Source organism: Heliconius melpomene, chromosome 16 (genome assembly GCF_056956725.1).
Source record: "Heliconius melpomene rosina isolate 202511_hmr_F chromosome 16, ASM5695672v1, whole genome shotgun sequence".
Classification (NCBI taxonomy): Eukaryota; Metazoa; Arthropoda; class Insecta; order Lepidoptera; family Nymphalidae; genus Heliconius; species Heliconius melpomene.
The window spans coordinates 9,460,783-9,486,215 of NC_140404.1; the positions used below are offsets into that span (position 1 = coordinate 9,460,783).

Below are 25,433 nucleotides of genomic sequence, written 5' to 3' on the forward strand. Positions count from 1 at the left end.
CAAGGACCGAGATAAGTTCCTCGTCTTAAGTAAAATAACGCTGTAAAAAATGCGCTCGGAAAGTTGAGAGTGAGAGTGAAATGAAACTACGTGTTGCTTTTAGCGATGGAACTATTTATATATTATATTTACGTGGTGTGTTTAGCTGGATTTTTGTGGGGGTTATTTTAGTGTTGGAGTTAGTTTCTTTTTAAAATATTGTTACTAGAAAAAGGATAAAAATACATTTAAAAAATAATTATAAATAAGCATAATTGCATTTAATAATATAACATACTTAAAACAATCGCTCTACATGTTTCGTAGCAAACGTAGCAGATTGCTACGAAGAAATTATTGTAAGTGAAAATTGTTACTATTGCCTAGTAATATTAATAGCTTTCATATATATTCTACCTTGCTATTATACTAACTATATATTCCTTCCATAATAAATACAAAAAAAAAACTAGACTGTAAAAGCAATTCATAATTTTCTATAACCCCTTACTAGTCACTAATTGTCCGAAAGTAGAGTTTTAAATTCCTACGCCATAGAGTTGATATTTGTTCCACCTGGCACCCGTCATAATCCTTTTCACGACCTGTCTCTATAAAAAGCGTTCACCGTAGACTGACCGTGCGACGTCCATTCAATTAAAAATTCCATCTCCTAATCGAGTCATGAAATATGCAAGCAAATATTATCCCTTTTCTTTTGTACGTGCATCTTCGCCCCACCCGCGCACGCACACCGACGCGCGGCGCTCTCTACTTACAGCTATCCCGCTTACACCCACGCACGACGCGGCGGGCGCGAGTTACGGCGTCCCTCTCGGGCAGCCGAGCGCGCCGCGACCGCGAGTAACCCCTGGCCACTTGTATGGACTCGCACGCGCCGTCGGCCGGCCGAGAGAGACGGCGCGAGTCGGACACGCCGCCACGAGGCCGCGGCGCCCTCGCGCGAAGGGACACAGGACAGACGGTCTCGGACATCGGGCGAGAGCGGGCGGCCGGCCGCACCTGCCTCGCACCGTTCCGCACGCGACATACTACATCGCGACGATAAACAACATACGCTCTATCTTACTGAAAATCTATTTTCTTGTTTCTTACTGGAAATTTAATTTAAAACTGAATTTGGACTCGCTGCAAGTTTTAATATTTGTAGAGACAGTGGTGAAAAATTACGGACAAGTGGAAAACAGTAATTTTGAATTTATTGTAAAGTGTTAATGTATGAATATTTTGCTGAATAAGACCACTCGCTGTGGATAGATTAGATAGGACAGAGACGTTCATTCAAGTGTTGATAAGACCTTAGGCGATCGAATTTGGCAAGTAAACATTGGAAACTGTGAACTAATTCTTGCAATATGAAAAGAAAAAAGTAATATCAGAAATGTTTACGATTTAATTTTGTCATGATGAAGAAATTACGAAGATGACTAAAATTATCATGTTGTGTGAATGCCGACGGACTTTTCAGGATTATTGTATGACATCTCGACCTCTCTTATCGAGACCGTTTTGAGAACAGGACGATAAGTCGCTGGACCGACGGCGGCACATGTGAAGTGCGCTAACGTACTGATAGCGAGATATTAAGATAAAGATTTCCGAGGATAAAAGAAGTTGTTGAAGATCTAAAAATAGGTGACCAAATCAAGATGAGAATCAAGATGCCAGCTGTACGCATCGCGCAAGGTAATTTATAGTAATTTTATTAATAATAAAAAAAATTGCAAAACTAAGCACAAGTCATTACACGTAGTTTGATGTAAATATAAAAATATATTATTAGTAGAGTAAGAATTGTACCTATATCTTTATCAATTCGTTTATATTGGAGCTATCAAAATAAACAAATAAATAAATAAGAATAACAAGAATCCACGGAAAATAATTTTAAATTTTACGAAATGTCCTTAAAATGTAAGCATAAACAAAAAGTTGTACGTTTAGCTATAGTGTATGTATCCACAGTGACGGTGACGCTATTCAAAGCTACTTAATAGCCCTGGCGAGTGTCAATATTTGTACGCTTGGTCATCCACCGTCCGACAGGAGAAAGACCTTTTATGTAATAATAAATGTGCAGAAATGAAAGGAAAATATAGTATTTGAGCAAAATTTTGTTTTTTGTCAAATTTAGTTTCTCTTTAAAATATCAAAATTTAAATGTGAGCCCATTTTTTTATTTTCAAGAAATGTTTCATAAATGGTTTATGGCTCTAGTTTTTTATTTTTTTTCGAATAATTTTATTATAAGAAAAAATAGAGTCTAGTTTGACATAACGTTAATTCATATTTATGAATGTAAATGGTAGAGTCGGTTGAAACATTATTTTAATGATAATAGAATAGAAATTATTAAAGATGTAAGTATATGTATTATATTTGTAGTATATTTTCCCAACTATTTTTATGTCATTATAAATTATTACGGCGCCGCTCTAAGTCCCACCGCTCAACACATACTGTCTTCAAATATTAGGGACAAAGAGGGGAACGGAGTGTCTTATCAGTAAATTTTCCCTGCTTATGCTGCTATAACGGACAAATCGTAAAGCTAAAAAAAATCCACATATAATTTTTGGCATAAAGGTAATATAGTATTTTTTTTATTAACTCTACGTCGTTATTGTAATAAATCATAACGCTTATTTTATAAAACTTAATCCAATATTATAAGAGAATCAGAATAAATAATCTAAAAAATGTGAAAAAAATACTATCTAATTATGAAAAATATATGAAAAGAAATTACTATCGATTTATATTTTTTTTTCATAAAACATCTATATTGCTCAAGGGCGACTTGTTGCTTAAAGGTTTTATATTTAAGATTTAATATACGAATTCTCAAAATTCTATTTTTCAATTATATATTGAGTTAGGAAATTTAAAAAACATTTAAAAAAATTTGTATATTAAAAGTACATATAACAATTAAAATAGACAATAAAAGTATTAAATAAGTATACAGATGTATACCTAGTATGCCATATTACAGTTTTCAAATATCAAAATCTTCTTTTGTACACCTTGTACATTTTGGCAGAGGAACCCAAAAAATGTAGAGCCGAATAAATAATAAATATATTAAATGTTTTTCAAATTATAAAATCTAGCATCTTTTAATGTATTTTCTATTATATTGTTTCTAAAACTTGGTTTGTTTTATTTATAGAAATTGTATTTATTGTTTAAAGAAATAAACTAAAATTACTAAATATATTAATTGCTATAGTATATTTTAAAAAATACATTAAGATATTCAATTAGATAAATTAAATAAATGAACAGATTTTAATTAAATTAACTTTTCAGAAACGGTAGAAATATGCGATTTTATACACAGATGTAGGACATGATATAAGAAATAATAACATTAATGAAATCGCATCACTCGTTATTGTTGTTAACGTTCCCACTGCCCAAGTGCTACTTTATTTTAATTACGTATTTTATTCAAATGCAAGTCCGAAAATTTCTCATGCTTTACTTTAGTTTCAAAGAATAGCCACACGACATATCTCTAATTGTTTCGAGAGTCTGTGAGAATATTATATTTTTTTATGAAAATAACAGTTGTTTATGTCTCAAAGACCCCTATTAATGTGTTAAAATAGATTTAATAAAATTATAACAACTAGTAATTTAATTACGTCAAATGAACTCGTTTGGTAAATTTAAGACAAAAGCTCTACATCCAGTTAAAATTATAAAGTATGTAATCGTTTAACGCATGCGTGTGCGCAGTTAAGCGCACTGATTCTTCTGAAGCCTAGTGTTATCGCACACATGAGCAATTAACGCAAGTTGACCGGAGGCGACAGACCGATCCTATTGGTCGGCTGTGGCGTGACGTCATCGACGTCTGCGGCCTTCGCGCCCGATTGGTCGACACGCGTCATTTCGTCGATGACACGTTTGTTCTTATTTTGAACGTAAGAGGTCTGAGGTACTTAGTTTTTGTTGTACGTTACAATGGCAGCCCCCCCTTTATAAAAATGTTTGTTTCGCTAAGTTAGTATTTTTATTACTAATTAAGCAGTCCCGCACATTAAAAATGCAGGTCACCTTAAACTTTTTATTCCATTTCAATTAAGGAAGCGAAACTGTCCAAATGTAGAACCTTTTTGGTTTTTAAACCCTCTTCAAAAGTGTGGATTAGGGAATTCGTCAAATTACTTTATCAGGTGCGAGACTAGACGGCCAGAGGAAAACATCGGGCAAACTTTGGAAGTTTTAAAAATCCAAGTTAACTTTGCTACGGTGCCACTCTGAACCCTCAATAAAATATTAACTCGCGCGGCGATTTGTTTTTGCTTTCGAATGTTATACAACTAATTGACACGGGTTTGTCCCTTGACAACTTCTTAATTGATACTATTTTTGTCGGATTTTATTGTATTTAGGAGTACTTTCGTAAATTATAACTTTTTTTCTAAATACGTTTTTTAAGAGGACCTATTGGTGTAGTGGTGAGGTACGAGACGTACGTCAAGAAAAAATTCTTTGAGTTGTATTGGTTGACGATTAATATTTATCACTAAGTGTTAATTTCTTATTTATTTATAATTAGGGTCAAATATAAACAATAGTATTTATTTAATTACCTGACCACCATAAACAGACGACCTTATTTGAGGAGAGGGGCAGAATAGCCGTTAGCGGAAAAATGTAAAAAAAAAATCCTAAGTTTTTTATGTTTATAGCCGAAATGAACGGATGCTAAATAAAAGGGCCGCATGTCAATTTAAAACATTGTCTATATCTTGTCTTTAGCCGCTTAGCGATTCAATATGTCTTCATTAAGCGAATATTGAAGCTTCGCATTTGCAAGCGGAACACTCCATCTTGATCCTTGTCCAGGAGTTACAACCGCAACATTGGTTTTGATGTTCAGACCCAATTTCATATTGGAAATACATACATTGAAAGTATAAAGAAATTTATTACTAATTTAATGAAATAATACATTTATATTATTAACTCGTCGATTATATAATAAATATATAAATAAAATATTAAATTAACTTAACACTAAACAAGATTGCATGTAATTAGTAAAACAAAGGGATTTGACCAACCTTGTAATGCCTTATTTTGCAATCATAACCAATTATCTCTGGGCGTTGGCAAAACTGACATGATCGTCGCCAATTACAATGTAACAAAAATAATTGTTTCCAGTTAATTTAGTGGCACGCCCAGAAAAATAATTATCCTTTTACCAATCGTGAGAAAGAAAAAGCCTCAACAAATGCAAGCCGAGAGCCATTCCAATAAATTGAATTCGTCAAACGAACGTATAAATTCAGCAATTGACATCATTCGTCCATTAGAGGATAAAAATAGAGAAAATATTTCAGGTTGCATCGGATAATTTATTCAGATGAGTACAAGTTGGTATTTAAATTATGGGAATAAAGTTAATTTAGTATTTAGAATAATGATATTGCGGACGGCGGCCACCCGTTCTGAATTTGCAACTGGACCGCCTTGTGTTTTTTTCCTTTTTAGATGTCCCTATCGATCGGCGTTTTTGCGATTCCCAAGATAAAGAAGTATGGATTTACATATGTTATTTCAAACGAGGTCCAGGCGATATTTAAATTGGATTTATTAGTCCGTTCCTATTAAGTGGGTCTACGTTGGGGGTATTAAAGCGAGCGGTACTGCTTTAAAATTAGTACGCATACAAATGTATCGTGGACGACATCAAGCTTTCTTTTTGAAGATGCACGGCAAACAATCCTTTCTGGGAGGAAAGGTTGGACAAAAGGATTATTTTTTCCAACAATACAAGTCGTATTACAAACAATGGAAACAGTAGCCAAACATAGTTTTTTTGTTCAAGGTGTTAAAGTAAACATAATCTTTAAAAGAAAGATGAACCAGAGATAATTATGTTTAGAAATACACTTATCGAGTACCAGTTATCTGTATTATACACTATTATACATTTTTGTTGCTCTTAAAAGGATTAAATCGTTGAGTACTTAGAATTTTCCTTTTGTACTATAACAATATAAAGTTCAACATTTCAAATGTAAATTAATATAATTTTGAACTATAAAGATTTTACATTTTATTATATAATAATATATTGAAAGGATTTAAGAATTTATATGGACAAATAAAACAACGGATCTCACGGAGGTTCTATTCATAAGTGAATTCAATTCAGTCTTCATTATGAACCAAATTTCCTTTGACCAATGGCCGCCCATTAGGCACTATTACGTCTAGTTAAATAAATACTCTACTAAACACAATGGGATAAAAAATGTTCATAACAAGAATTAATTTATTGTAAGCCACGATCAATAGACGGTGAGTGGGTGGACAGTTTCTCAAGAGTCCATCTTTGTCAGGCTTTGATACCAATTTGTTAGTGTCGTCGGTTCAACGCCAGCGATTTAAACTTTGGTAGGTTTTGGATTTTCGGCTTATAAAGGTTCAGGTATTCTGTAAAACTATAATTATATCCTTATTAGATTCTTATGATAACATTTATACCTCAAAACAGAACAAATTTTAATACGCACAATATAAAGTAAAAAAATCACAAATAACATATTAAATTTTGTAAAAGTCCGATACAACAGGTTAACAATGGTTTCAAATTCGATAGAGGCACCTGAAGATCACATATTTTCCCATGGTCAACGATAAACACCTCAACAAAAAATCAATCTTGCTTTTGACAAACAATTGGTCAAAGAGATTTTTTCAAAATAGGTCGACTTCGCACCCACATAGTCTCTCTCTCTAATATCCATCCTAACAATACTCAACAGGGTTGGAATCCATAGCGTTAGGCAAAATAACTATTGTGTCATTATGAGAATTTCTTTCATCGATTCTTATAGAAAAGGGTTTAGGAGTGTCACTTTCTATTATTGTCAGTTTATATTTCTTTACATCTATTTTTTTTTATTTATTAAAATATTCAATATCAAAATTATAGATATATTTATGTTTTAATTTTATTACTGCATAAAGGTATATAAGTATTTAAAGTCCTAAAATATTTATCTTGGATATTATTGTAAACGCTCGCCGTTTGATTGACATGAAGATTGTAGTGTATCAAATTCTACCTGATGTTATGCCATTCTATATTCCGACCAGTTCCATGACCATTGTCCAACTTTCCTTTGATTCGGCTAAACTTTGATTTACTTTTTTTTTCTCCTTTTTTTTCTTAGATGCCTCCATGTCAGGACGGACAGGCCTTTTAATAGTGTGGTTGTATTGTATTGAATTACAACCAGTTAAGCGTCTTTTTTACTAATATTTGGTCCTGTTCTTTACTAGGGTCAAGACTGAATTAAGATTTTATATAGCTTATGACTCTTTAATATTCATGAACCAAAATTTTTGTTAACTAATTATGTGCCATTTTTACGTATAACATTCGATTCTAATAAAAATTAAATAAGTAGAAAGATTTATTATCTAGTATATGGACTGTTTAAAAAAATACATTAGATTTCGAAAATTCAAGAAGCTATCTTTCACTAGGCTCCCAATATATCTGAATAATATATATGAATAAAAAATAAAATATTTATTATATAATCCAAAGCAAGAAGTTACGCTGTCACGCACATCACATTGTTTCTTAAAGGGATTAAGTGGGTGTTAAAAATCATAAAATAGTCAAAGGAGTGAGAGATAGCGATGTTCGCTTATGATTTATATTAATGCATTGTGTCGGAGATGTAGGCGTTTTCCTAGATTTATAACAGCTTGCCCTTTCTGCTAAATACAATGTTTAATACTATTCAATAACTTTAACATCATTTTCATTCAATTCACGCTTATCACGATATAATGAGATTGGAAATATTTATTGAATTGCAGCTATCACATTTTATACTTAAAGAACGTAATTCTAATTACATACAATTAAAAAAAATTGGAATATTGCTGATATTAAATCATACATAATTATATAATTACTAGATTTCTATATAAGATGAAGGAAGTTTGTAAACAACGTAGAGCGCACAATCGTATAGAACCGCCAACGCTGACTAAGTGTCACCGCGGCGCGATCACATTTCCGGACGAGCGTTAGATGTTTATAAGGTCGTATCTCCATACAACGCTGGGAGCTTTCCCATACCGGGCAGTTCGTGACCGCTCGCCTTGTTAACGCGATGACCTGAGTCGAGATTATGCACTTACTACGTCTGAATGATGACTGCCTAATTGAGGTCATGTGAATAGTCTACGCTTACAGTAAACAAAGCTTGCGTTTTTTGCAATCCACCATAAATGTAAGAGCGTAGAGAGCGCGGTGATTAATTAGTTCCTCCATACCGCTTCTAAGCATTGTGTATCGCTTGTTTGTTTGAATTTGTATTAACATTTGAACTTAGACATTAAAAGTTTTGTTTGTTTGTTTGTTCTTTTTTATAATAGAATTGTACTGACAAGACCACAAAATAATGTGCTTTACAATTGATAATATTTCTTATTTATAAGTAGATTTTGAATATTTTAATACGTCATATACGGTTAAGAATGTAATTAATGAATTATACTGATATTTTTTTTATACTGTTTACAAAGAAAAATGAACAATAATGTTATCTAACTTTACATGCTGCAATCATCCACATCTCTTATATTGCCAGTTATCTTTTTATACCGTTTCATAGTTTATGTGAATAAATATACTAACAAAGTATATTTATTTACTAGTAGCTATAAATTTGATGGTAGCCACAAAGATCAGTTTTCTTCCGATCGGCAGATAACCGCCGAGTGACCCGCGAGCCCATTGTCTACTACAGTTCAAACGTCAGTGAGTAATATTAGACTTGGATTAGGAATAGATTTCCCATTGTGCAAGGTTAGTTCCATGTTGCTAATGCAAGATATACGGGAAACGTTAGATCATAAAGCTATAGAAACTATGAAATTATTGTTTTTTCTTTTTATCTTATCTTTTTATTCGTATCTTATAGCTATTTTAATTAAAATCTAACATTATAATTTACGAACAGTTTTATGTACTAAAATCTATATTAATTATTGATAATTATGTACTAGTTTTGTCATTTCTAATTTTTCGTAACTCTGTGCAAGATAGTAAAGTATTAAATACGTTATTGTGTCCTTACAATGAACTAGTAAATAATTCTTATCACACAGATTTAATATTGTAGAGTTTTTTAAAATACCGATTTAAGATATATTAATAAAAGCATATTTTTTACCCTTTTTCTTATTTTCGTATATGAAAACACACACTCCGAAATTTAATTTTGTAAACATTTTTTTTTAAATATCTAAATATCTATCTTATCCACACTAAACAGACCACATGTTATATGTAATACAAAAACTTATAATAATTTTGATACAGGTCATCAGGTAGTAAGAATAAAAAAAAATCGCCAAGTGCATTTTCTGTTTTCTCTCACGCTGTCTCAATTTTTTGCTAGATGACACCCAACCCTTTCAAATCCATGAATACACAATAAATTGATAATAACTTAGAAATAGTTCCTGTGTACTCACATTAGATGATGAAAAGAATCCACAAAAGGTGGCTTGACCAGAGTTTATTTGGATTTTTTTTTATTAAATACCGCTCGGTTGCTTTTGCTATAGGAATTATGTTATTAGGATTTTTTAAAATTATTATATAAATAAACAATATTATTTTTAAATTTAAACAATTATAAATCCATGTAATAGCATAAGTTTTTAAATTTTCGATTTACATAAAATTGCCTGCAGTGGATAAAATTGTTACGAATGCAGTTATTGACACAACATGCTATCTGTATTAAATTTACATACACTTCTACTCTTTGAAAACTCAATGTCACCTTTTAACTACTATTCTAAGAACCTACCTAATAAACAAAATATAACAAAAATAACTTTACGATTTAGATACCTAGAAAACAGTGTACAAAAGCACATTCGAAAAACCGCGAAACGTCCACTCGCGCATTTTATTCTTCATTTCTATAATTACCAAACGGAAGATACCACAACCACCTGTTCCATTTTCACACGACCAGACCAGGTACGAATCTCGGACAACGGTAACAGTATCCTTTTTTGTTCTTCCTGTTATAGTTCGGTCACGAGATGTTTTTATAATCGCCTGTGCTACGGATTAATAATGGTGAAATTTTTGACGTTTTGTTATTATTTAAAAAAATTGAGAAGGAGAAAAATAGGCCAGTCGTGGCGCAGAGGCACAAAGTGTGACTATAATTGTGGTTTCGATCGAATGGGGACTCTATAGGGAAATATTTATTTAAATTTATCTAGGTGTCGAGGCAAGCTGCGTTAAACTCCGCAATACAACACTACATGATGCTTCCAAAATTCGGCGGAAAGTGGGGAGCGGAGTGTCTTAGCTCCAGATTCCCTCTAGGTACCCTGCTATGTTTAGCTGATTTTTTTCATTATTTTTATATGATTCCAATAGCAACTTATTTCGGGCTGATACCCTATTTGCTTTACGAACAAAATTATTCTGTCATTGCGTAACCTAACATCACACGCAATTTGTCGGGCGGCACGGCAGTAGGAAAATCGAATTATTCTATTGTTTATCACATCCCCCGTATTTGAGCTTACCAGATGTACACTCGACGTCAATCTTCCTTGTTTGTTTACCTAGAAATAGCAAACATTACGCTCATTTTGCTACCCAGGGGTCATTTCGATCACGTTCTGGCCTATTCGGTTATCATAATTTCATTATAAGCAGAGGCAATCTCGAGAAATCTAGCGAATAATAAATCATATATTATGATTGCATTCGTTAAATAGTTCTTGCAATATCGCGTATTTTTTTGGAGAAACAAAAAAGTTTTTTCTTTTCCTCTTTGTGACTCTAGGAGTCTTTCGTCTATGACTCTTTATTCTTCACTTCAAGCCTATTTGGAGATATTATTTAAATTATCTGTTCAGTCCAGTTATCGTAAATTGTAAAGAATAATATATTTTATAAGCACTAGGTACATATAATTTTTATATATATTGAAAAGGAGTATACAACCTACTCAGCCAAGCTATGCATAAAAACCACGTCGAACCAATAATTCATGCTAAATCTAACGCGACACAATTATAAGCCAGCCATCCATTTAGATCCGAAATAATATTCATTCACTAATATCATTTTCGCAATGACATGCACTTTTTGCTATTCAAATGGGGACAGTTGGGTTTTTTCTATATGGAACTTTCGCCGAGGTCTCTTCGCCAGGGTGCCGTGGACGATTACGCATATTTTTGCTCACACGTTATTAGGGGTGGTGTGTGTGAAAAAAATGTACTATTATAAATAAAAGGAGCCTAACAAAGGGATGGAAGAGCGATCGGGGTCACTAGGAAACAGCGGTTTTGATACGGCGGGTTTTTTTTACCTGGTAGTCAGGGGGATTTTTTAATAACTTTTGGGACCCAAATTCACCGAGCTAGCCAGTCAGTCTGTGTTCATCTGCGAAGATGATCACATGCTTTATGACTTCAAGGTCTCTTGAAGTGAGTGCCCAGTGGTCCTCTGGTCATATTGGAATTTAGTTTAGTTATAGTTGAACCTTTTGGACTACATTCGTATGTGACTTCAATAACTTTTGAATAGTTTTAAAGTGCAGTTTTGGAAATGGATTTGTCATTAAGGAGTAAGTCAAGATTTTTCGACTCTGGAATCGACTTAAGACGAAAAGGTACTGTAATTTTCGTAGATTTTGCACATTTCAAAACAATCTCGTACTTTCGGTCGTAGTTTCTCATAAACAATTGATACATTTTGATTATACTATTCGAATGCATAACTCAATGAATCGAAGTTAATATAGAAAGAGGGGTAGCCATAAATGAGGCAATAACAAACGTTGAAGACAAATTGGAAAATAATAAGGCTGTGAAAATGATATCTGAATCGAAACATATCTATATGTGAATCTGAACGAATCTGATGCCATTTACATTAACATATAAATGAGTAAGTAAGTGGACTGTATCTCGTGGATTATTCTCGTAGATCGATCTTTTAGTGTATTGGTCATATAGTAAAATTCTTACTGCCTCCGATACTTAATGTTTCTAAGCATATTATTCTTTTAGTGACACTTAAATGGTATTGCCATAAGAATTTTATTAATAACAAATAAATGCTTTACTCAGTATTATTGTATGCTATTCAAATTATGTTTCTTATTTCTTTGAAAAATATAGAAATGAAATAGAGAAAACTTACTCGCGACCGTTAAAGCTGTAATAGCGTACGCATGCCAAGAAAGCAAGAAACCTCAGCAGTTTATCACCATAAATAGATATTTAAAAGTGTATTTTAGTTATGTATGTGTGTGATAGTTGAGGCATAGCTTCGTTTGACCGCAAATATATGTATATATGGTCGAACCATTTGTCTAGATAATATCAACTAAATTGCTTGGTTTATTAATGCTTAAACTCTTTAATTTGTACAACTAGGTATAACAAAATGGGTTAAAATATTTTTAATTGTTACCGTAAAAGAAATATTTATAGTTTTTAGTCTAAATATTGTCTAGTCTTACTGTGACATTTAAAAAAAATTATAAGAGATCAATATAATTTCAAAAATGTTATAAAATAGTATGTATACCTTGCCAAATCCCTGTAAGCAGTATTTTACTTGCACTAGTTTTATTGAGACATTTTAGAAGCATGCGATTAAGGTCTTAAGACATTGATAATAAGGGTTAGAGTGTATATTGTATCGTCCACTGTTAGTAGGGTTGGTCTCCGGCCAAACTGCCGACCGGACGTCGCTATATAGCCTTACTTTTATTGCTTTCGGAAAAACTGTATCTCTTGTTTCCATACTAGCGGGAACTGTGGCTATTATAAAAATCGTAAAATTGGCATCTCTATAGGTATTACATACTGACAACATTTTTGTTATAGCTTTGAAAATTTGATGAAAATTAATTTTTATATTCGTATATATTTTTGATGGAAAATTAGGAACGTTAGGTATGCTAATGTTAATCTCAATGTTTTTATTAATTACAAATGTATCGAGTAGTAGGCGGCAAATCCAATGCCATTAAAAAAACCGTACCTGTTTTACTATACGCTAGGATTTTTATTTATTTTTGATACGTGTAGATAAATATTTTATTTTCAAAACCATAAATTTTCATAAAAATATTATAAATTGATTTAAAGTAGCAAGCATAGCTTCATATTTTATACGAAAATATCGTTTTACTCGTCTAAGTCAGTTATCAACCTAGAACCTACATGGTTCTATAAAATATATCTCACATTTTTTCAACATATCTATACTAAACCTACCACTACCACACAACATTACATATATACATACAAACATACATACATATATAGAGACAAAGCCTCTCAAAGTAATAGATACAGTTGGTGCCTATAATTAGGAGTCGGGCAGTTAACGACAGCGTTCCGAAATTAAGATTTTTGCCATAAATGCCCGATGCCAGGCTAAACTGCTTTGCGGATTAGGGGTTAAGTGTCCGCTTAACGGGTGTGCTAGGTATGTGTGGATATCGATAGTTTTGGTTATTCGATTTCTTATATATATTGAATTAATTAATATATGAGAGATCTGTCGTGACGCAAGAGCAAAGGGCGTGACTGTAACGGGGTGGTTGTGGGTTCGATCCCTCGAGGTAATGAAATAGAAAAGTAAAAATATTTCTTTACATTTATATTTTCATTTCTTCGTTCTGGTGTTGGGGCAAAACGCGGCGTTAAGTTTCGCTAGTCAACACGTAATGTCTCGAAAAATTCGACGCACAAGCACAAGTAGGCACAAGCGTGTAACTATTAACGCGACCGTTGTGAGTTCGATTCCTACTCGAGATAATTGTTTAAAATAAAAAAAAAATAGGAAACAGTCTGTCTTAATGGGAATGGAGTGCCTATATAAGTAAAAAAATAAATCTATATTTATAAAAAGTTATTTTTATCGATTAATACTATAACATCACTAGCTATACCGCTGTATAGGAGCTAAAAGTCCGGTGTGGCGTTTTTATTGACACTCGTGCCGTGACAAACAACCGAACCCTTAAGACAGTAGATTCTCATCTTGTTATAGACTATCTATGGGTAGAGGTATTTATATAGCAGCTATATTAGGTAGGAACCTACTTTGCTATAGGTACTAAAGGAAATTCAGTAAAATTCTAACTATTACAGATATTTATTATTATTTATATTAACAGAAACCATCTTGTCCATCCGTTTAACTGTAAAGCGATGGTAGTGTGTTGGATTCCCACTCAGGGGATTGAATTACTTTAATTTCTCGCGAGTGTCTTGACTCTATATCTTTTTTGCCTATTCTCCGTATGCGGAATGAAATCGAATCTTTGAAAATATGACCGATAATATAGGAATGTGAGGCTACTATGAGTATGTACACGTACTAATAAGAATACAATAAGATTAGAAATATCTCATTCGATACAAATGATTGAATTATAAAACTTAAAAAAGTTGATTGAGAAGAAGAAGAATGAAGGTATGTTACCTGACACCAAAATTCTTAAAAGTTTAACCGTCGATTGTATAACATTTGTAATATTATTTGGATTATCTCACATTTCCCAATTTACTTGCAAATAATTCTCAAAAAAACCAGTATAAATTTTCAATTTGCTGTCCAATATTTTTCTATTAAGGGCTGTCCACCACCCCCGGCACAGTATCAAATTTCGCACCTAAAGCAACAAAAAACACGTGAAAAAGAATAAAAATTCAAATCCCTCTAACGAACAGCTAATACTCAGGAGAGGATCTGTTTTCCTCCAGTTATTCCCAATATTCAGTATTGAATATCAGTAACACGATTACTGACCCGGCCTTAATTCGATCACTGTGGTCGCCATTTTTGTTTCCAGCCCCAGGACCTTACCTGCTTGCTGTAATATGGCAAATTTGCAATTCATTTAGCTAGATGAATCTATTTTTTTATGTATTTTTTTTAATTCTTCCACTAAAATGTGTTAATTTGCATTTTTAATAGAAAATAATTATTTTCATTGAATTAATTATATTTGTAAGAACGATATTATATAGAAACAAACTACTTCTTGTAGCTAAAAACATTTTATATATTTATTTCTCGTCTTTATAATTTAATTTATTTTGTAAGTGTGAAATTAATCGACGAAATAATTTTAGAATATCTTGCTCTTCACACTGGCCACCAATGTCCTCAGTTCCCTGGGGCTGAAAAAAAAACAGGATAAAGATAATCAGGGGTTTTTGTCGCTCAGAATTACGGCGGATAATTTGATTAGCTATCGGTGGGCGAGAGCAGTACCCTTAAGAGGTATTCCTATTTTATAGCTACGCCTCTTTAATTTGATAGTCTTAAGCCGTTTTTATGGAATGTTTTCTATTTATATTTCTGTTTTTTTTTGCTATTGATTTGTTTTGATACTTAAGAAAAAAATATGCTTTGACAATCATTTAAAGGAAATACAGTACTGTTATTAGATTGATATGGAATATTTTATTCTCGACGGAAAATCGAACCCACTATCTGTCGCGTTCACCATAACTGCCATAACTGACTTCAAATGACAAATTTGATATTTATTAAAAGATATAGAAAACGATATGAATTTGAATGTATAAATTAACAAAAAAATGCTATAAGATAATCAAAATTTATACCTTTATAGTCCAATAAACAGTAAATAGTTCTTGTTTTTTTTATATTTTTCTTTTAAATAACCATACATAGGTGCATTATAGTGTAGTATTAGGTACCTATATATAAAAAAAAACAAGTAGCCCTGCTACTCTGACGTCATTAGTGCGCTGTTGACTTAGCCCGCCTTACGCCTCAACGGAGTCCGCTGGGCGTGGAGTTTACTGGGACTTAGCCCTTACCTGTAATTATAGTGATTTAAATAAAATAATAAATGCTCCCTAAACATTATTTATGTATAAATTTACAAAGCAGTTATGAAGAATACATATAAATATGTATTCTAAATAGCAATAAGCATGTACTTTCGTAAAATATATATATATTTTTAATTTTAATATATAGAAATAAATTATTGAAAACATTTTCCTTTTATTGAAGTTGGTTAAAAATTGAAACAACTGATACTATAAGGTCTCGGAGCATGACTTGCTCCATGTCTTGGAGCTTATAGCTCACACCAGATCAGGCTATAACAAATTTTACATTGTACTTAAATAAGATTAATAATATGCATGTGTTTTTAACTATCAGTGGGGAACGAAGTGTTTTAACACTAGGTTCCCTCTGCCTACCCTGCTGTGAGCGAGACAGAAGCCGACTTTTTAACTACCACGTTTAACGTCTCAACCAGGAAAATAAGCATTTCATCATCAATTATGAGTAACCGGTTGCCTTCGATGAAGCTGTAATAAGCCAAGAGCTCGTTGTGTAAACATGCAAAAAGGCAAGATGAAACCAAAACAAATTTTATTAAACAATTTAATAAGAGTAAAACAGCCTGAATGGAATCGGAATTCGCCGACAAGGCTTTATTTGAAAAGACCTTTGAACTGAATGTCCATTTCCGACAACTTGAACCATTGAATAACTACTTGTCAAAGGCTGATGTCAAAATTTATGCTTTGAAATTTAAAGCCTAAATTATAAATATGAGGACTGAACGCGATAAATATTTTTGTCGGTATGTTACTACACATATTAGGAAACGAGAAATTCTCAGCTAAAATATATAGAAAACAATTATTACTAAAATCCAGCAAAACGTGAGATAACAAAAATTAATAATAAATTAGAGCTTAATATTGATGTTGTCATTGTAAATGGACTTATTCCGAATAGTAGATACGAAAATTACATAAGCAAAGTACTAACAATAACATTTGAATAGGACTCCATCGATAATTGTAACAGAATATATTGAAACTAATTCTGGCTCTAACTTATAATAACTCATATAACAATCCACCCCCGCAGAATTCGGCAGCTACTATTTTTATTTGGCGTTATTGTAGTGAAAAACGTTTGATTTCAATGACTTCAATAGGGTGGTTCATCCCCTGCCAATTAAGATCGGACACGGTGGTCAGGGTTGTGGTGTGATGGACATATTTTTTTGTTCTCGATATGCCGATCAATCTTCTGATGAACAAAATTGTGGCATATAAAATTATATTTCTTTATATAGGTATTATTATATAGAAAATGACGAATTCATCAAAATTGAATGCCATAGAAAAGTTATTTTTTTTAGTTCACGCTCTATCCCGCATGTAGGAGGGTAGGTAGAGGGAACCTAGTGATAAGAAACTCTTAATAATAATTCATTCCTCCGAGCGGGAATCAAACCCACAACGGTAGCGTTTACAGTCAGCCATTACCCCATAGCGGCAGAAAACATATCTATAATATAATAAATATTATATACTTGAATTAGATGTAAATTTAACTTCGCGTGCAAATTAGCAGAGTATTACAATGTAGGACTCGGAACAAAATGTCATTAATAATTTACGCGGCGACGACAGTTGACTCAAAACTTTTAACACATAAGTTGCTGTGTGCGCACACATTGACCTTTTCTGTGGCGAAAAAACAAAGCACAGATTTAACTGTCATGCCGATGTAGTAACGAGCTAATTTAAACTTTTCGTTGAGTCCCTTCGAAGGGTGGGCCCCCCGTCCTCACCTGAGGCGTTGGGCTAGACTATGAGTTTTCAATAAATCACAGATAACATATGCTTCTGTTTTTACACATCTGGAAACCACTTCACTTTACGATACTTATTTCCAAATATATTTTACTTATAGGACTTTTTTTATAATATTATACGAAATCGTAAAACCCATCCAAATTTCCCTTTAACTTTCGATATAACTAGATGTACATTTAAAGTCAATAAATCAGTATAATCAAATAAAGTGTAAGTCGATAGTGGGTGTAAGCCAGGGCGCATGTGATGACCAGTGTCCACTAGCGTGCGGGGGTGTGGCTACCTGCGCCAACCAATTTACCCCATACTCGATATGGTTCGATCTTTGATAGCCGATAACTTTTATTTAGTTATTTTTAGGGTGCTTGTACATTTTATTTGGGAACATTTATATGGACTTTTAGATACAATATAATCACGTGAACTAAAATTATGCAAAGTTTTTTTAATTTTCAGAAAAAATATATATTTCTCATTTATACATTTGCAACGATTTCATTACAAAATGAAATAAAGATATATTAATTTAAAGGAAGTGATTTAAAAAAAACAAAACCATTTGCCACGAGCCATCACCTAAATAAATCATTAAAAAAGTGACAATAACACGACACATTTACATAATAGCCCCCCTAAACAAACTAGGTAGGACATTGTAAACAGAGCGGTCGAATCATGTAGTTTTTTCGCCATATTAATTTAGTACTCCGGTTACAATCGACCCCCGTATATTATTTCGTAAGAAAGCACGGCCTACTTTCCTCACAAAGAGATTGAAGGAAAAATAATAATAAAGCGTACGGAATGTAAGGGAGTCTGCATAGTACTTATGTAAAATTAGCTCGTACGGCTTTGATGTGCCGACCAATTGTGTGAGTCTTGAATATGAAAGTGCCTTTATAATTCTTGAGCGTCGATGCCGGTGTCGACTTATTTATTAGGTAATTAAACAGCTATGTACTGTGTGTGGAATGGGCGGCAGGGTATATAATACATGCATTTCAACAAGATGGCAGTTCGAATAAAAATTAGCAAAAATTTATTACGAAAAATAATATTTTTAGATTTGAGGTCAAAGTTTTTAAGTTAATTATACTAGGTCTCACACAATTTACTGTTGAAAATGACTTTTTCAATACAAAACAAAACGACAGATGTACGTAGAGTACAGTAACGGGACAACGTTCTGCGAAAATAATTATTCACGACAATTGAATAATCATCCGTATCAGTTGCGAAAAATTGCGCACGATATCTCAAAGCGCCCTTTCTATTTGAACACCTAATTATGGCAAGTCAAAACATAAGATAAATCGCATATGGTGGAGCAGCGATTATCTTACCTGTCCCAACAAAAGTATAAAATAGCCCCCCAACGCCGCAAATGGTACGCTGTCATTATCCATTGAAAGATAAGTGGTCAACACCGCAACTGACACCTTAAGTTCGACGACCGTGACTGGGACAAGATATAATTAAATGTAATTTAGCACTTAAGGGGTTGAAAGTGTCATTGTCCATATGTCGTTCAATATTCGAAATGTAATTCTCAGTTGAATACCTTTTCATCTTGCGTCTTTTGAGCTCGAAATGTTTATATTTGTGTATAATTTTTTTATTTATATTTTTAAGTCGTAACCAGGAATTTCTACCAAAATATAAAAACTATAAAATATTATTGACGTTTTGCTTTAATCAAATATGTCACTGAATTTCTTCACCCCTCACACTTACTAACAGAAAATAAAACCACAAAGCTCGCTATTTTCATCACAAGTATTATCTTCTATAAAAAAATCTATAACGTTATTAATTAGAACTCTAACGATATAATTTTCTCATTCTTCTCTTAAATCCTACTCTAGCTTATCCACAATTTTTTTATTATACTAATCAATTGATATATCCACAGCGGATGCGGACAGCGCGGCAGAGGGCGGCGGTTCACCCACGCCCGGTGTGACGGACACGCTCACGTGCGGAGCGTGTCGCAGGGCCTTCGCGCTGGCTGACATTGTGCGGTTCATACAGCACAAAGTCTCCTCTTGTGATAAGGATCTAACATCATATCACTGCTATAGTGCTGGTAAGTAAATAGATCTTAGTTTATTATCTAAATTTAAATATATAAATCTTGTAACTATTTATATTATAAATATTCGAAATATGGTCTTTGTATCTTATAATCCTAAAAGTAAATAAACTAAGATCGTATCTTTTAAATGTTCCAAAAATAACTAGAAAATTGCACAAATTGGATATATTTATCAATTAAATGTATATATGTCTATGTTTTTCTTAGGTCCCAACTCAGATCAAGAGGATGGATCAAGACCAGGACAAGTAGCAAGTGCAAATTCGAGTGGTAGGAGACCATCACTCCTCACTGCAAGACGACCTCCGAGTAGCAGAGTGCATACTCCGCCACTAGCCAGTCCATCAATAGCTCCGCCAGATTTACTTGAAGATGGCGGTGCTTCGAGTACACCTAAACGACTTTTGGATGGTACGTTTCTAAATTTTAACTGACATTTGAATGTCATCGTATTATTTAATTAATTTGGAATTGTTTGTTGTGAAGTACATAATATGTTTATTAGAAAAAAAATTTAGTAACCGAGTTGATAAATTATATTTTTATTTATAAATAATGCACTCAATAGTAAAAAACTGTAAATAATATTCATATTTACCAAATATACCCCATCTTATCCTGTTAATATGAAAATTTATATATTTTCTCAATCTACATTATTATTATAGGATAGGATTATATAATCATAAAATATAACAAAATAATTTGCCCAGAAGCTGATGCTGGAGCGTCGACACCAAAACGGAGAGCATCAACATCACCAATGCCATCAAGTTCTCCTGACGAAGACATTAAACCTAAAATAAAACAAGAACACATGGACACTACAGGATCGCCTGAAGATCAAAAGAAATCTAGGACTGAAGTAGCAGACGCAGAGTCTAACACGATGCATAGTGGTAAGGATCTCTATACCTTTATGTTGATATTAAATTTACAGAATTTTTAAATAGACAAGAAAGAAAAGATGACAAATTCGTAGTACCGAGGTTACATCATGGTTTGTTTAAAATGTTTATGTCATCGCGTATTCTTTGTCCAGTATTTACAATTTTATTAATGATTCCTGTCCACCGTCAGCTTCAAAGGATTTGATCTTTGGAGACGATTTCATCGTTACGCTTAACTTTTGTCCATTATTGTGCAAGATGTTACACAACAACAATACAAGCTACTATTTATACTTTGCTTACGTCATCATACGATCATACATTCTGGATTGAAGTTAATCCTGTCACATCATGTACGCATTGGTCAAAAGGGTGTTTAATTATACAGACGTTTAAAAATATTTAATTTTCCTTGAAAAATAATCTAAAAAAATATATAACGGTAACTTGTGTTATCGACATGAATTATAATAAAATAAATATTTGATAAGAAAGCCGTAGTTCTTTAAATTGAATTTTTTTACATCTTAAGTCGTATTCTGTTTATAATCTCAATCACGCTAACATAATCCTTTAATTGTTTACTTGTAAAGTGAAGGGATATAAAAAGATCAGTAAATCGGAACATCTGTATAAGAACAATCTTACGGGGGTGGTTCGAAAAATAATCTATCCAAGAGCATAACCCTTTGTGCGAGCAGATGTGCCGTCATTTGACACTTTTGTATTAAACCGTTGCACAACAAAAGCTTTCTTAAGCCCGAAAATTGTGTACCGTTCAAAATTTTCGACCCGCATTTTGCCAACTGCTTCGTAAATTGTTATAACTTAAAACAGTAACAGTAAATTTCAACAAGTCTCTCAGCACTCTTCAAATATAATATTCCAATACTTGTCAATATATAATGAAAATTCTGAATGCTTCGCCGGTATTAAAATAGCAGACGAATATCATACCCACAATGATATTGCCGATTGCGCTATCATCAAAACGTCAATTGCAGGTTTTGCTTCAACACCAGTTGTTTCGGCTTATTGAGTTTATCCTAAACGTTCATATTAACCCCTTCGAGTGAGCTGTCACACCAGCTATATATTCAATAAGGCATGAGGGTATCATTCTAAATAAAATAAAATAAAATATGAATTTATTAAACTATATAGATATCGTAAACAACAGAAATACTCCATAAATTTACTAAACTGTAAATTATTTTGACAATAGGAATAGTATAATTCTCTCGGTGACAGATAAATCCTGACCTCGTGCCAACGTAAAAAGGGCCTCTTTATTTAAAATGTATTATTTTGTACATATTAATTAACCCCATCGCGTTGTGAATAGATAAAGGGGATGTTTTATGAAAAAAAAAATATTATTTGCATGAACGCACGATTGACGTGCGCGCATTGTTATCTAGTGCCTTTTGTGATGACCCTTATATTAACGATAACAGCGATGAGTTACAAAGATCCAAAGTTTTGATACCAGTAGTTGGATAACCACCACTCTTATCATTACCATAAAGTCGATTTTACTATCCATCTATCTATATAAATGTCATTTCGATTAATATAGCTATAACAGTATAATTGTCAAAGATGCTACCAAGGTTCTATTGTAAAAGACGATCTTTTTATAATTTTTTCAAAGATAAAAAACGTTTGGCGTGCTCCTGACACGTATAGGCCATGCGTTTGCCGTGACCTACGGAACTTCTTTGAGCGTCACACAATGGTCGAGGATATATTTAGTTTTTGTACGCACGGGAAGGTAGCTAAGTGGTTGGTTTTAAATAAGTGCATTTTAATTTTAGATGTGACATGTTGCCTGTGAAGGTGAGGGGAATTTTGTCTCGTGCCTATCGCGTGCTGTTTGCTTGTATTGTATGACGTGATGTTTTGAAACATTATCTAAATTCTTATTACTCATATCACGTGGATTAATTATATTTTAAATTTCTTATATAAGTTAACATTATTTATATTAATATCTTTAAAATATTTTTTTCTTCACTCCTACAAGTGGTCTTCGCAGTTATTAACATCACAATAACGCGCGAGAACCGATGGTCGTCATGTATTTGTATCAAACTAAATATTGAATCAGGTGTGTATTGAGTCCAGTGTTTCTCTTCGGCACACAAGTTAATGAGGGATTGTTGCCTAAGTTATTCATATTTAAATTAGATGGACAAAATTTGTCCATAGAAAACACGAAAAAAAAGGGAAAACAATAATACGGGAAAAAAGGGAAAATAATAAACAATTTGATAACATGTTAGAAATTTATATCTATGTCACTTTCATAAGTCCCCCTATAGTCTCCGATAAAAATTATCCTTTTAAACTCGAAAGTCCACGGTCGACCGCATCGTAAAACGGTCGGTCAGCATATTCTAAACAACAAAGCTTTTTACTTATCCACTCATGCAAAATAAACGTTACCACAAAAGCGGTAGTGGGTCGCTGATTCAGATAAATCTCTTGTATTTGTATACTAATTACGCATTCATAGATCGTTTCCTTGATCGCCCCCGTAAATGATTTCTCGCTAAGTCCCGTCTTAGATATTTCCATATCAAGACATGTTTTCTTAAGGGTCGGCCACAAAGGACCATCTCGACGCCCAATCTTTAATCCTATCTCGGGGCCTTTGCGGGCAAATTTAAATTTCTTTAGAAATATCGTCCTTATTATGTATGTGCGGGTTTCTATTCCTCGTGACATTCGTGGGCGAGATAACGTAAGTTAAGTCCGAGAGGAGATTGTTGAGAAAAAACTACTGCCGACTTCCACTAGATCCCATCTTCGATATTTTTGTTATTGGAAATTGACCTCAACGCGGCCCACTTTAGAAACGTATTTCCTTCGACTTTTTTTGGATTAGTACAACCTTATTTTGTATATGAGGTGATAAGTCTTTATGAAGGGTCAACCTTTTCTATAGTGGAGCTCACCCTTTTAGTGAAAAGAGTCCGTTGATAGCTGATTTAGGAATAGTGATAATGCATTCACTGTGTGTAAATATATCATAGATTTACTCTATGATAGATTGCTTGGAACGGTTCGATTTAGCATGGTTTAGATTTTTCAATGATTTATTAAAATTATCAAATATTGGCATCGCATAGGTCTCAAACTCCCCTAGGTCAGGAATTTTTATAGCATTGTTGACAGGAATGATTGTGAGTATACACGATGGCTAGATTGAATAGTTGTCATAGTTGCTTTGTGGTTTCGACGTGGGGTCCGATCTGTATTGACCAGTAGGGAGAATTCGCTTAATTAAAATTTGAGCTGGAATTGATGCTTAAAGTCTTCCTTTAAGGTTTTATTATTAACATATGTTACATTCGTATGACAAAATATTAATAACGTTGCATTTCAAAATCAATTTTAAATCGCGTCCACTTTGATGTCCCTAGCACCCCCCTTACATTTTATTGTTTTTCCTTCATTTTTTGTAATATGTGGTAATGGTCGCTCCACACGTGTCGACAACGGTTATTACGAGTTTAAAATAGCCCCTCACATCTGGGAAAAGACGTTGCGGACCAATTTTGGAGATCACATTCGTTGTCTCGTAGAATTTTGAATTGTTTATATAATAAAGTACACTTTTGTTTTGATATGAGTGCTTAGATTATACTAAAGTTTATTTGTTTAATGTTATAAAAAAATATTATAATTTGTTTTTGTTTTCCTCATTTATATAGACTACAGTAAAAAGCTCGCTATATTATATAATTTAAAATTTCGTAATACTTTACTATTTTTGTTTATCACATTCATCTTTTTGTCTAATATTTTCGGATTTTAGATATCCAAATATATATTTTTTACAAAAATTTGATATATTCTAAATATGTGTGATATAAAATATATCAAATTTAAATCGGCTATTAGTAAAATCACGCCCAAAGGCGGAACTGATTGTGGCGAGGGAGGAAACAATTTGCAGAGTAAGGCGATAGTTTACTGAAAACGGGCGCGGTGATCACCGTCACAGTGTATTTACACCCTAATTGATTGCGAAAGTATGTCAAAATTTAGCAGTTTTAAAAAAATATAATAGTATTCAGCTTTCAAAAGATATTTTCAGAGGCAAAATAAATTTGTTTAACAGTTTCTCTTATCAAAAGAGAGAAACCCTAGGAAATGAAGAGAGAGAAATCTCCACCTACCGTTTCTATTTCTGTTTCTTGACATAAATATTTATTTCTAAACCCATAAATTTTCTCATATTGTCTTTAATTCATTTTATTTCATTAAGATATTAAATATCGATATGCATTTTCAATATTAGAAGCCGTCGTGGCTCTCGGGCACAAGGGAGCGACTGTAAAAGCGACGGTTGAGAGTTGGATTCCCACTCCGGCAATGAAAAGAAAGCACGGTGTTGAATTCCGCCACTCAACACTAATGTCTTCAGAATTCGGCAGAAAGTAGGAAATGGCACGTCTTAATGGATACGAAATATTTTAATATTTGGTTCCGAGAGTCTCTCTGCCTTTTACTAAGTGCAAAATAAAGCGTGAAGCGTGAAAAGAAAAGAAATTGAACATTAAAATTTTGTAGGTGACACAGACTATTTAGATGACAAGTTGGGTCACTTTGCCGTACATTCCGTACGAACCGCGAAACACTTGTGTACTCACTGGAGATAGGTAGAGTCAGTCGAATCGGTCATTTCATTGTTTACTCTGACACAGCATAGAGGACGT

The 25,433-nt window shown here is 33.0% G+C and overlaps 1 protein-coding gene across 2 annotated transcripts in view; it reads left to right on the top strand.

The window, feature by feature from the left end:
• Positions 1–944: 944 nt before the first annotated feature.
• Cph (BCL11 transcription factor chronophage) overlaps positions 945–25,433 on the top strand; it is a 32,874-nt gene continuing 8,385 nt past the window's right edge. The window contains exons 1-4 of one of the 2 annotated variants that reach the window (XM_085199216.1): positions 945–1,686; positions 19,634–19,807; positions 20,024–20,227; positions 20,530–20,715. In XM_085199216.1, coding sequence (XP_085055342.1) covers positions 1,650–1,686; positions 19,634–19,807; positions 20,024–20,227; positions 20,530–20,715 — 601 coding nt within the window. In that variant the 5' untranslated portion in view covers positions 945–1,649. The remainder of the gene's footprint in view (positions 1,687–19,633; positions 19,808–20,023; positions 20,228–20,529; positions 20,716–25,433) is intronic. The other variant, XM_085199217.1, reaches the window with a different exon arrangement.